This window comes from Oryza glaberrima, chromosome 8, assembly GCF_000147395.1.
Source record: "Oryza glaberrima chromosome 8, OglaRS2, whole genome shotgun sequence".
NCBI classification, from domain to species: domain Eukaryota; kingdom Viridiplantae; phylum Streptophyta; class Magnoliopsida; order Poales; family Poaceae; genus Oryza; species Oryza glaberrima.
The window spans coordinates 3,115,401-3,126,778 of NC_068333.1; the positions used below are offsets into that span (position 1 = coordinate 3,115,401).

At 41.6% G+C, this 11,378-nt stretch overlaps 4 protein-coding genes across 6 annotated transcripts; 3 read left to right on the forward strand and 1 right to left on the reverse strand.

Moving 5' to 3' along the window:
- Positions 1 to 894: 894 nt before the first annotated feature.
- On the forward strand, positions 895 to 3,468 carry LOC127781414 (uncharacterized). The gene is made up of 8 exons (XM_052308363.1): positions 895 to 1,094; positions 1,275 to 1,343; positions 1,509 to 1,538; positions 2,271 to 2,303; positions 2,389 to 2,459; positions 2,690 to 2,771; positions 2,975 to 3,064; positions 3,152 to 3,468. The coding sequence occupies exons 1-8, from the start codon at positions 996 to 998 to the stop codon at positions 3,188 to 3,190; spliced, it is 513 nt and encodes a 170-aa protein (XP_052164323.1). The 5' UTR covers positions 895 to 995; the 3' UTR covers positions 3,191 to 3,468.
- A 966-nt stretch (positions 3,469 to 4,434) lies between these two features.
- On the forward strand, positions 4,435 to 6,807 carry LOC127781445 (uncharacterized). The gene is made up of 6 exons (XM_052308399.1): positions 4,435 to 4,602; positions 4,834 to 5,028; positions 5,729 to 5,895; positions 6,085 to 6,166; positions 6,273 to 6,341; positions 6,448 to 6,807. The coding sequence occupies exons 1-6, from the start codon at positions 4,504 to 4,506 to the stop codon at positions 6,616 to 6,618; spliced, it is 783 nt and encodes a 260-aa protein (XP_052164359.1). The 5' UTR covers positions 4,435 to 4,503; the 3' UTR covers positions 6,619 to 6,807.
- Positions 6,808 to 7,201: 394 nt separating this feature from the next.
- LOC127781088 (uncharacterized) lies at positions 7,202 to 8,505 on the forward strand. Of its 3 annotated transcripts, none has more exons than XM_052307995.1 (2): positions 7,202 to 8,192; positions 8,398 to 8,505. In XM_052307995.1, the coding sequence occupies exons 1-2, from the start codon at positions 7,626 to 7,628 to the stop codon at positions 8,449 to 8,451; spliced, it is 621 nt and encodes a 206-aa protein (XP_052163955.1). In that variant the 5' UTR covers positions 7,202 to 7,625; the 3' UTR covers positions 8,452 to 8,505. The 3 variants fall into 3 exon arrangements, with proteins under 3 accessions (XP_052163955.1, XP_052163954.1, XP_052163956.1); XM_052307994.1 differs by having other exon boundaries at positions 7,202 to 8,184; XM_052307996.1 differs by having other exon boundaries at positions 7,205 to 8,505.
- A 238-nt stretch (positions 8,506 to 8,743) lies between these two features.
- Positions 8,744 to 10,891, reverse strand: LOC127781089 (acyl-CoA-binding domain-containing protein 1). Its single transcript, XM_052307997.1, has 4 exons — positions 10,750 to 10,891; positions 9,899 to 10,016; positions 9,109 to 9,171; positions 8,744 to 8,996 (listed from the first exon to the last, which is right to left on the reverse strand). Exons 1-4 carry the CDS (start codon positions 10,759 to 10,761, stop codon positions 8,914 to 8,916), a joined length of 276 nt encoding a protein of 91 aa, XP_052163957.1. The 5' UTR covers positions 10,762 to 10,891; the 3' UTR covers positions 8,744 to 8,913.
- Positions 10,892 to 11,378: the final 487 nt, after the last annotated feature.

Below are 11,378 nucleotides of genomic sequence, written 5' to 3' on the forward strand. Positions count from 1 at the left end.
TCTTCTAACATAACTATGGTGGGTAACCACATCGACACATATATAGGAACAAAAGAGGTGGATTCTAGCTTAACTATGAGGAATGAACAAGTCGCAAATAGAAAGAGTAAAATGGAAGATCGTAAAGTAGCAACGGCGACTTCTAGCATTACTATGATGAGCGACTGCATTGACACATAGGTAAGAGCAAAAGATAGTTATGGGAAAGATCATAGCATAGTGGCAGCGACGACTTTACTCGCAGGTATGATGGACAGATTTATGCGAAGGAAAAGATCATAGCAAAAGTGAAGAAAGATCAAAATGAAGGAAAAAAATAAAGAAAAATAGTGGCAGCTTCTCCAGGCACAATTATGATGAACGGCAACAACAACAGATAGACGAGAGTAAGAGAAAATCATTGAGTATCGGCGGCGACGACGACCTCTAGGTATGGACGAGAGTAAGAGAAAATCATTGAGTACCGGCGGCGACGACGACCTCTAGGCATGGGTCGCCGCCGATGGCACACATGTAAGGGTGAAGAGATCCTAGAGCTGCGGCGGCGCGAGGGGTAGGGGAATGGACACCTAGGGTTAGCGTGTGGTTGCCACGATATTTATAGCCATTGTACCCCTCGTCTACTCCTTATGATGTTGATCCAACCGCTCACGATGTGAGCGCCTGCCACCCTGACACGTGTCCATCTGTTCGGACAACAAGTGTCTTTCCTTCTGAGAGGTGTCAGTCTTGCCTTTGTTAGGCGGCCTGACGGCCCACCTGTAAGTCTGACGCGGCCTATTTGGGCCTAGATCAATTAGGACCATCTATATCTGGGCCTGGTTCAATCTGGATGAGACGGCCCAATAAGGCCCACATAACAATTTCCTCACGAGGCAGCGTGGAGACGAGAGGGAGAGGCAGCCATTTTTTCTTTTTTTTTTTCGCTCGTCGGAATTTCGAATCGGGAAACCTAACGGCGAGCGGCGCCTCCACCTCGCCGGAATCCACCACCGATGGAGGCCGCTCCGGCGGCGGCGGCGGGGAGGTACGGCAACCTCGAAAGGTCCTTCAAGCTCGCCGCCCGCTCCGTGCTCACCGCCTGCTCCCGCGAGGTTCGGTCCCCTTCTCTCCCCACCTTCGAATTTCTCGGGCTCAGCTCTCGCGGCCACTGCGCTTTGCTACTGAGAGAGACCAGCGTGAAATGTTGGGGGGCGTGATTTAGAGCGAGAGAGTGCTTGGGGGTGAAATCGATTCGTGCGCGGTGTTGACTCGTGTTGTGGTGGGCACTGCAGGATGTGAAGAGGGCTTTCCCGTCGTTTACGGATGCGGAGAGGGAACGCTTGTACCAGATGTTCATTTACGTGAGTGCCCTGATCATCTGACCATCTCCCAGTTCAAGAATTGCATTTGATTGTGGATTTGTCTATCCCTGTACCACAAGTTAAAATGGGGTTACAGAATTGAGTTTCCTGTGTGTGGTTTACTGTGGCCACTCTAATTTCATACATTTCTTGCTCATTTTGCAGGTGATCAAGTCTCTGCACAGCAACATAGAGGTTTAGTATTGTATTAAGCTGGTTACTACTTAATGCACGGAATAACCTTGACTGTAACAGGCACTTTATTTTAGGCTAGATTAAATTCATGCGGTTGCTTGACTTATCAAGTTTGTTTTTGTTGCACAAAGCAGAATTTTATTTAGGCATTCAGGATATGTGTATGGCACTGGTCGTGCTGGATGTGGTTTTATAGCCTTACATGCAGACATAGGCATATCCCACAAACTTTTCTTGCCTTTTTCTTTTCCTGTTATATTCTGTTATCACCTAGGAGTCTTCCCATGCTAATTAGTTGGGGGCAAGGCTGGGTTGGATATGTTGGCTTACCATTTATCTGGTTCTAGGTATATATTAGTTACTGATTTGTTGTTGTTTCTCCATCTTTGTTAAATGTCTACCCTTTGCCTTAAATGTGAGAAAACTTTCTCAAAGATCCATGGTTCTGAAACTAATTTCATAGTCAAAAACAAAATGATGAGCTGTTAACTGTGTTATGTTAACAGCTGCTCGAGCTCACAAACTTTTCCATGTGCCTGACCATGATAGATTTATGTTTTGAGGTGACTTTCACTGCTTAAATACATTCCTTATTGTTGGTATGCATGGACCATAAAATTGAAATTTCTTATGTTATGTTTGTTGAACCTGATGTTGTTCTGTTTTTTTGTTCTAGTATGCCGTAGAGTCATACACTGTGCTGTATTAATGTGGTAAATTTTCATACTGTAGGAGGAATTTGACATACCCTGCCAAGAACTACAAGTAACGTCTCAAGCAATACTTTCATGTTTTATTAACACCTGCAAGATGTTTTATAATTTGTATATGTATACCATCATTTTTAAAGGTTGCTGCTGCCCTTGAAAAGATAGATCAGTTTGTTGAAGAACAAAAGCTGGATGTGCTGTCTTCAGACAAGTAGGTGTTATATTTTGCCTCTGTGGATTCATCTTTTTGAAATTTTTTTGTTCTCTTGTCCACTTTCTAAGAAATACAATCAAATGGACAAGCATGGCTATTGCTCTCTTATTTGTTCTCAAACTGCAGCATATAAATACACAAGATACTCTGTTCTGTCTGGATAAAACATGTATTTCCTTGACTTGTTCTTCATTCCATGTTTGGGATTATGGTTGATCCGGTTGCAGGACTAACATTGAAGACACCAAGCAAATGATATCAAAGGCTAAGAAAGATGAAGTTGAATACCTGAAAAGTCTAATAGAAGAGGTAATATACCCTGGAAATGGTTCTGCAGACATATAGACACTATTCCCAATTAATTTTTCAAGGGATACTCTTCTTACTATGCGAATAACAACTGAGTTCTAATAGATGATTTCTCCTGCGAAGACATTTTCATTTTTGGTAACTTGGCTAAAGAGCATCTTTTGCAAGTGATAATTTCCTTTTCTCTTCACACGATAACATAGGTTGAAGAGAAAAACAATGCCATGAAGGCTCGAATTGAACTCTTGAAGAAAGATGATGATTTGGCTGCAGGAAAACAAGTCCTTGAGAAGGTTCTCTTAGAATCCTATCCATCTGTATCACACTTTTCTCCTACTGTCACTCTCATTTTGGCTTGACTTCTGCAAATCTTTTTGCAGCTGATGCAATGCAATTCTGCACTCTACAATGGCCTTTGAGTTTCAGATTTTTAGCCGATCCGATGATTATTTACTTGCTGGAGTGAAAAGACATCTGTTGGATAGCTGTGTAGTTTTAGATAGGATGTTGATCCAGGAATCGAGATGGATGCCCTGTAATGTGAAACAAATACTGCAGTCCGTATGTTGGATATGGTTGCCACCTTGTTACCTCCCAGCTGCATTCTGTTTCTTTTAAGTCTGTGCTTTCTATATGGTATCTATGGCTTGTTTTGTGATCGTCCCGGATAAATGTGCATTGTCCTGGTACCCATGTTCATCCTTTTGCACATGAGATATATTTGGCTTGTGTTCACAGGCCACAAATTTGCTGGTTTTGACTGAGAATGTCACTTTTATGTCCATTTGGATTTTCGATCAATAACCAAACTGAGAATGCATTTAGAACATGAAAGTTTCCCAGACTTCTACATCAAACAAAAAAAAAAGGTGAATTGTTTGTGAAATCTCAAACATGGCCATCGTTCTTCCAAGCTGTCCATTTGTAGCCACAGTTTCAGGGTGAATGGCTACACCCTTCGTTTTAAAAATGCCATTACTACCTAAGGTTGATAATACTTATCGGTTTGAACCGGACATAGTTTTTAAAAAATAACTTTGATCACTATTTTTTATTACTATATATGAAAAATATAAATAAATATATGATTTGTTGAAGTGCTTTTTAAGATCAATCTATACATATGGTCATCATATTTCTAAGACAAATATTTTAGATGTTATTTATAATAAAAGTTTTTAAAGTTTGACAACAGTCTTATCTAAAACAATAACAATAAGTATTATCAATATGGAGAGAATAATTTTAGCTATGAATCTCGATCTACTCCCTCCGTCACAAAATATAACAACTATTGGACTCTGATACGGTCTCCGATATGCTACTTTGACCAATAATATCTATATAAAAATAAAATGTTTCAAATAAAAAGAGTTGCATATTATGATAGTTTGTTTAATGATAAATCTAGTAACATTAATTTTCTATGGTTGATCTTTTTTATTTTTTTTTTGCTATTAATAGTTAAAGTTTAAAATGTTTGACTTGTCACTATACTAAAAATATTTATATTTTAGAATGGAGGGAGTAATTTTTTTTCTAGAATGGAATACATGTCGGTGTCAGGTTCACAGTTTCCACAGGTATGCCTCTCCCTTTGGTTGTGAGTTTGTGACTGTGAGGCCACACACATCACTCTTGCCTTAGCCACACCATCTCCATCCAAAATGGCAGCCATCTCCTCCCTCAACCTCCACACCACCTGCACTGCTGCCATCCTCTCACCACCGCCATGGCTGCCACACTCTCCTCTGCTCCTGCCCCCTCCAAGCACTGCTCCATTGTCAGAGCCCAGCACTCCCCTCCCCCTTCCATCCTCTCATCATCAACTGTAAGTGTGATACATATGCATATCCATTGATTGATTCTTGATGTTTTTTTTTAATCTCTTCTTGCTTCATTGATTGATTCTATCCATTGATCGATTCTTGATGTTTTTTTTTCTCTTCTTGTTTCATTGATTGATTCTTGATGTTTTTTTTTTCTCTTCTTGTTTTTCTGGTTTCTTGTGTGATAATGTTTGATGATATTGTTGATGATGATAATGCTGTGCTGAGTGCAGAAGACGGCCTTCCATGGGCTGTCACTGGTGGACAGGCGGTGGGCGGCCTCTGTCGGCGGCGGCAGCGGGCGGCGGCGGAGGGTGCTTCAGGTGAACGCGAGGACGGCCGGCGCGGCGAAGAACATCGAGGTGGAGGTCGACAAGCCGCTCGGCCTCACTCTCGGCCAGAAGACCGGCGGCGGCGTCGTCATCACCGTCAGTATATAACACAGCTTGCTTCCATACTTCCATGCATGATGCCACCTGTTCTTCTTTCTCTGCATGATCAACCAATGGAAATTTTCACTACTTGATTGCTGTCTCATCAAGAACATACTAGATTGCTATTCACTGTATATTCCCTGCTCTTGTTTTATCTTCATGATCCATTAACAGAGAAAAAAAAAAGGGGCAGCATTGAATTGCTGTCTCAAGATCACTATATTTCCTGAAGAAATTCTTACATTTTTAGAAGAATTTCTTCAGGAAAAATGAGTTAGGACTTATTAGGAATATCTTCAACAAGTCCTAATTCATAAAACTAGTTCTTTGCCATTAGTGGATTAATTTCTCAGAAAACTATAACAACCTGTTGAATCAACTTCTACATGAGTTAGGACTTATAAGAATATCTGTTTTTTTTTTCGAACGCGCAAAAGGATTGCACGTCAATATATTAGCAGGAAAAGAGTTTTTGTTACACAAAGCAATCAGCCAGACTGGCTTATGCCTAAAGGGGGGGGGGGGGGGGGGACTTGAAGCTAGGAACTACTACGACGGTTAAAAACGCAACTCCAAACTCTTTTCCTGCTAAAAATATCTGTTTGCCTTCAGTATGTACAGCTTGCCTTAGAGCTGGAGATGCAGAAGTGTTATAATTAGTGACTAGTAATAGTTCATTTGGCATTTGCTTTAGGCTGTGGATTCTGGAGGGAATGCGGCAAGAGCAGGCCTGAAATCAGGTGACCAGGTGCTCTACACAAGTAGCTTCTTTGGAGATGAACTATGGCCTGCAGATAAGCTGGGGTTCACCAAGACAGCCATCCAGGCAAAGCCAGACTCTGTCTACTTTGTGGTTAGCAGGTAAGGACTTATCCTCCTCAGCATTACAATTTTTTCGTAACTTTGAAATCCTGTACATGCACTCATTATGCAGTTATATTCAAAATTCAGACAGTAATACTACTAGAAATATGTACTTTTCATGGTAAGTACTTTGGTCCTTCAAGTTCCTTACATTTCATCTCCTGCTGCCATTTCGCGCCATCTCAGGGGTGCACAAGTTGATGTGAAGCGACTTCCGAAAAGGCCGGCGCCTCCGAGATTTGGCCGGAAATTGACGGAATCGCAAAAGGTAAGCTCAAGATAGTTCTGTTTGCTTCTCAGAGCTTATGCTGCCTGCAATCGTCTGCTCTTTCCAACTTTTAAGCCTCAACCTGCAAAGTTGTGAATTGTCACAGGCTAGAGCAACACACATTTGCCTTGATTGTGGATACATATACTTCCTTCCCAAGCCTTTCGAAGAACAGGTAAGATTCACTTCAATTCTTTCACAGAGAATCAGTCTTTTGGCACTCACAGCCCGCAAAATCAGGTGTATCCAACAATTCAACTAGTGCTTTTTATCCATTTCAGCCTGATGAATATGGCTGCCCACAATGCAACGCACCAAAGAAGCGGTTCGCGAAATATGATGCAGAAACCGGGAGGGCGATTGGTGGTGCACTACCACCTATTACAGTGATCGTCAGTTTGATAATCGGCATTGCCGGAGTAGGGGCTTTGCTTGTATATGGCCTTCAATAGGCTGCCAATATCTTCACAGGTTTTTGACTGTGTAACAAGAAGCTCAGCAGATTGCTGGTGCACTCTCTTATCTAGCAAGAAATTCTGAGTGATATATATCAAGGGGGAAAGGAAAAACATGAGTTGGAGGCTAATGGCTAAATGAAAAATCAAATCTTCTTATATGAATGGAGATTAATTTTCTATTCTCTCTTATTTATGGATCATTATTCATTTGTCGCCAAAGGAAGTCCACTTTTCAGAAAATGCTTCCAATTTCATGTCTTCTCTCAACAGTGTAGTGAATTTGAGAAAAAAAAAACCGGATATGTTGGCTTTGTTTGGTTCATCTTGCCATGTACTAATGCCTTCTTTTGTCAGTATGGCTCCTAATCTGAAACTAATCAAGGAATTTGCTAATGAACTGAAATTTCTAATCTGAAACTCTGAAATGAATCCAATTGATTGCATAAGCTTTTTACAATCTTCTTAGATAACCATCAGAATAAAAGCAGTTGTACTGAGTCCACAACTACTGAGTTTAATCAGTTTACTTTCTATGGTTGAAGCAGCCCATGGTAAACTTAATGATATCAGCCATCATTTTCTGTTGCTAATCTAAGTACCTCCCAAGTCTACATGGAGGCAATAGAAGATTTTGTTCCAGTTAATAACCCCAGCCAAACCAAACAAAAACAAAGAATGACACATACATGAAAATGACAAGACCTACAAATCACTATCCTCTATGCCATCTTTCTCTAAAATCAGTTCATCTACCAGCTTTAAGCAGGTCCCTACCTCAACTAAATTCCAAGACAGTTGACATCAGGACACAAGCAGGTAGTTAAAATTAGTTGGAACAAGATGAACACTAATCCACATTTCAGAAACTAAATATTATCAAACCTGGACTTTTTCACTGCTAATGCTACTTACAACTGAGTAGTACTAAGTAGTGTGCTTAAAAGCAGCAAGAACAGAAGTAGCATAAGAAGCAGAAAGAGCTCAAAGAAGAAGAGGTGATCATGAGCTACTACCGGGGTACCTCGCCGGCGTGGGGGCTGGGCCGCCGCGGCGGCGGCGGTGGGCCGTCTCCGGTGGTGCCACTCCTCATCGTGGTGGCCCTGGTCTGGGTCAACTACAACGAGACCCTGACGGAGTGGTACGACAAGGCGGCGAACCTGCCGGGGACGGTGGCCGACAATGCCGTCACCCTGGTCGCCGCCGGCGGGCTCCTGCTGCTCGCCGCCGTGCTCCTCAGCCGCCGGAGCGAGGTGGTGGTCGTGCCGGTGGCGATCGTGCTATCCGTGATGCTGCTGCAGAACATCATGGCGTTCTTGGTCCTGCTGCTGGTGGTCGCCTACTTCGCCGGAATATACTACTACCCGGCGGACGCCGCCAAGTACGGCGTCACCGCAGGCGGCGAGTGGTGCGGCGGCGGCGGATTCTGGTCCGGGCTGGGGTTCTACATGCTGCTGCTGCTGTGCCTGGTGCTGTGCGCCATGTTCGCCGACGAGGGTGTCAGGTGGTGGATTCCAGGGACGCTGCTGGCTGCTTCCCTGCTCTGCCTCAACCTCTTCTCAGGTGGTCAGGTCTTAGGCTATGGACATCTCTGAAGATTTCATCCTTTTTTTTTCAGGAGTTCTTGGCTTCTTGCCATTGCCAGATGAGATCATATGCATATGTAGAAAAAAAGGAGTTCTTGGCTTCTTGCCATTGCCAGATGAGATCATATGCATATGTAGAATGAATGAACATGATGAGACATCTCTGAAGATTTCATCCTTTTTTTTTCAGGAGTTCTTGGCTTCTTGCCATTGCCAGATGAGATCATATGCATATGTAGAATGAATGAACATGATGAGTAAACAGTATATATGTGTGCAGTGCGGTGTTGTTGATCTATCTAACTATGAACAATTAAGCATTTTCATTTTTCATATAGATATGTTTTTGGCCTTCTGATCAATAGATCTTTTTTCTCTTTAGATTGTGTTGTCTTCTGAGATTGGAATATGATCCAGGATATGATGGTTATTACTGCTTATGGTTACTTGAAATTGGGGCATGTAACTGGCTTGACAACCATTATTTTTCTATTGTGCAGTACACAGCCAGAGAGATGAAAGATTACAAGATAATATGGTTCATAGGACTAATAGTCTTCATAAATAGATGGATAAATTATGCAACAGTACACAAAGAGGTACATAGTTCACATCCCGAATTGATAGAATGGTAAGTTGTCAGCAACCAGATTAGCATAGAGTTGTTCAGCTGACAGAAGCCATGTAGCATAGAGTTCATAACTTCTTAAGAGGCTGCAGCAGCAGCCTCCTCCAGGAGCTGCTTCACCTTGGTGATGTAGTCGCTCATTGCTTCCTCCTTCGATTTGCCTGCGAAGATTGCAAAAAGTTCAGTTCAGTAGCACGGCGAAACAGCGCAACAGTATTAGAATGGACAGACAGGAAAACATATTTATGTAAGGACAGAGAGAAGTATATGGACCTTCAACAGCTTTCCATGCATCCCATTTCGCCCTGTCCCTCTGGGCGAATATGCCAGGACGAGCTTCAGAAGATTATAGAAAAAGAAATAGTTAGCAACGTCATCGTGAAATATCTTCGTTAACACAAAACACAGTAACAAGTTAATATAAAGAACTGTTGGCAAGGTAGATCAGATTCATATAAGAATTGACTAATTGATTACAAAAGGGACATGAGGGCAATAGATAGTTAAAAATTTGGAAGTAGCAGTGAGATTTTACAAGTTTGACAAAGAAATAGAGGTCAAAACACATCTAGCATGTAGTAACTTCTACTACTTTTCAGCACAAAACCAAAAATATAGATAAAAACCATGACATTTCACAAACATGTTGTGAAAGGACATAATCACACTAGAAGACTGAATATGGACAGCTATCAGAACTCAGAAGCTAGATGCAGCAAATTTCTATGTTGTAGTGTGCAGGTCAATATCAATGGTTGCACTTGTAAATTACAACTCTACAAAAATGGGGAAGTACTCAATACTACATCCCAAAAATTTTGACGGGAAAGAATGGTCTTGTTTCAAATCAGACAGATTTTTTGGGGGAGTGATAAAAAAAATCATGGTGATCTATGAGATCTTGTGTTAGGATCATAATCCATGGCATGTAAAACTGTATCCATGTCTCTGAATGTAATCAAACACAGCAAGTCATTAACTCAAGAATTGTGTTACACATCCAGAACATGCCTGGCAAAACAGAAGTAACAACTGAATAATACCAAATATTCAGTATACATACCAGTATTGACATCTCCAACGGTGGCCTGCTTGTAGAGTCCATAGAGGATAAGCTTGTTCTCGTTGCTAGTGCTCTCCGGCAAGGTCTTCGCCTTCTCGGCGTACTGCTCAAAATCCTCCTGCAATTGGATATCAGTCACAAATTGTAATCGGATCATGCTTCTGTCACACTGTCACACTAAATCTTTCTTCAGAAGTTGTAATGTTAAGCCGCAAAGCAATGGAAAATTACAATTCAAACGGAACAATTGCAGCATCTTAAACAAGAAGATTGCATCTCATAGATCTTTTGACAAGACTCACTGAACGAATCAGACAAAGAGATGAGAGATGTGTAATAGCAGGGAAGAGTCAGATCTAGTCTCTACGGCCAGGGGCGGATCCAACTAACTTTTCGGGGAACAAACAAACTGTTACTTGTATTAAGGTTAAGGCTCTGAAATTAAGGGAAGAGCTTCTTCCAGATCTAGAAGAGAAGCTAGGGTTAACGAACGAACACAAGCAAATTCCAGACCCGATGGGAGAGAGAGATGAATCAGAAAGAGGATGTGATGCTCATCATGATCCTCTCCCCTGCTCTGCTCGCCGCCCCTCCCCTGGTCAGCAGCGACTCGTCTTGGCGGCGCAAGGAGCGGAGGAGACGGGAGATTAAGAATTTCTTTTACGCCACAAAGGGAAGGGGAAGAACAAGAATTGTTCTAGGCTAAATCTAAGGTACAATACATTTTACACACAGAATAAAATCAATCAAACAAACGAGGGAGCAGACGATGGTAAAGATTTCTTCATCTTTATAGCGGTATTAAGCGTAGAAACGATAATGCTGGTGGATTGAGAGAGTGATCTGCATACCTGCAGACCCATAGCGGCTTAAAGTTTTTCAGATTCTTCTCTTCTTCTTTTCTTGGAATTAACGCCGGCGCCGATCAGGAGAGTGATCGGATCTCTTTTATAGCGAGGTCTGGGAATGTGTAGCATAGCACCAAAATCCCTGATTTTTATTCTACTTATGAACAAGTCCTTAGCCTGAAGCACAATTTTATTTTTTTTTCAGGAAAGCCCTCAGCGTGATTTCTTTTTTTTTTAAGAGAGAGATAAATGTTGCTGTTCTTGTACCAGAACTGAAATTTTATGTGCTGGATTAATTTAAAATGATATGAGAAAACTTCAAATAAAAACCTAACTGTCGTAGAGATCTTCAGCAAAAGTTTGTAGATGTTCTGTTTTCTCATTTTATATTCAGCACTGATGCAATTATCTTGTAAGCAGCATTAGTGTAATGCAGACAGTAGCCAACTGTTTTGGCATTATGTATTGAAGAGCAGCAGCTAATATAACCTACACCAACTGCTTCTACACTCTACTAATAGCAGTAACATGCAAGCAGGAGTTAAGCTGATCTAGGCCAACTGCTGTCTTAGCCAAAGCACTCTGCCTACAATGGATTATACCAGTAAATGTATCCTACTGAATAAATTACT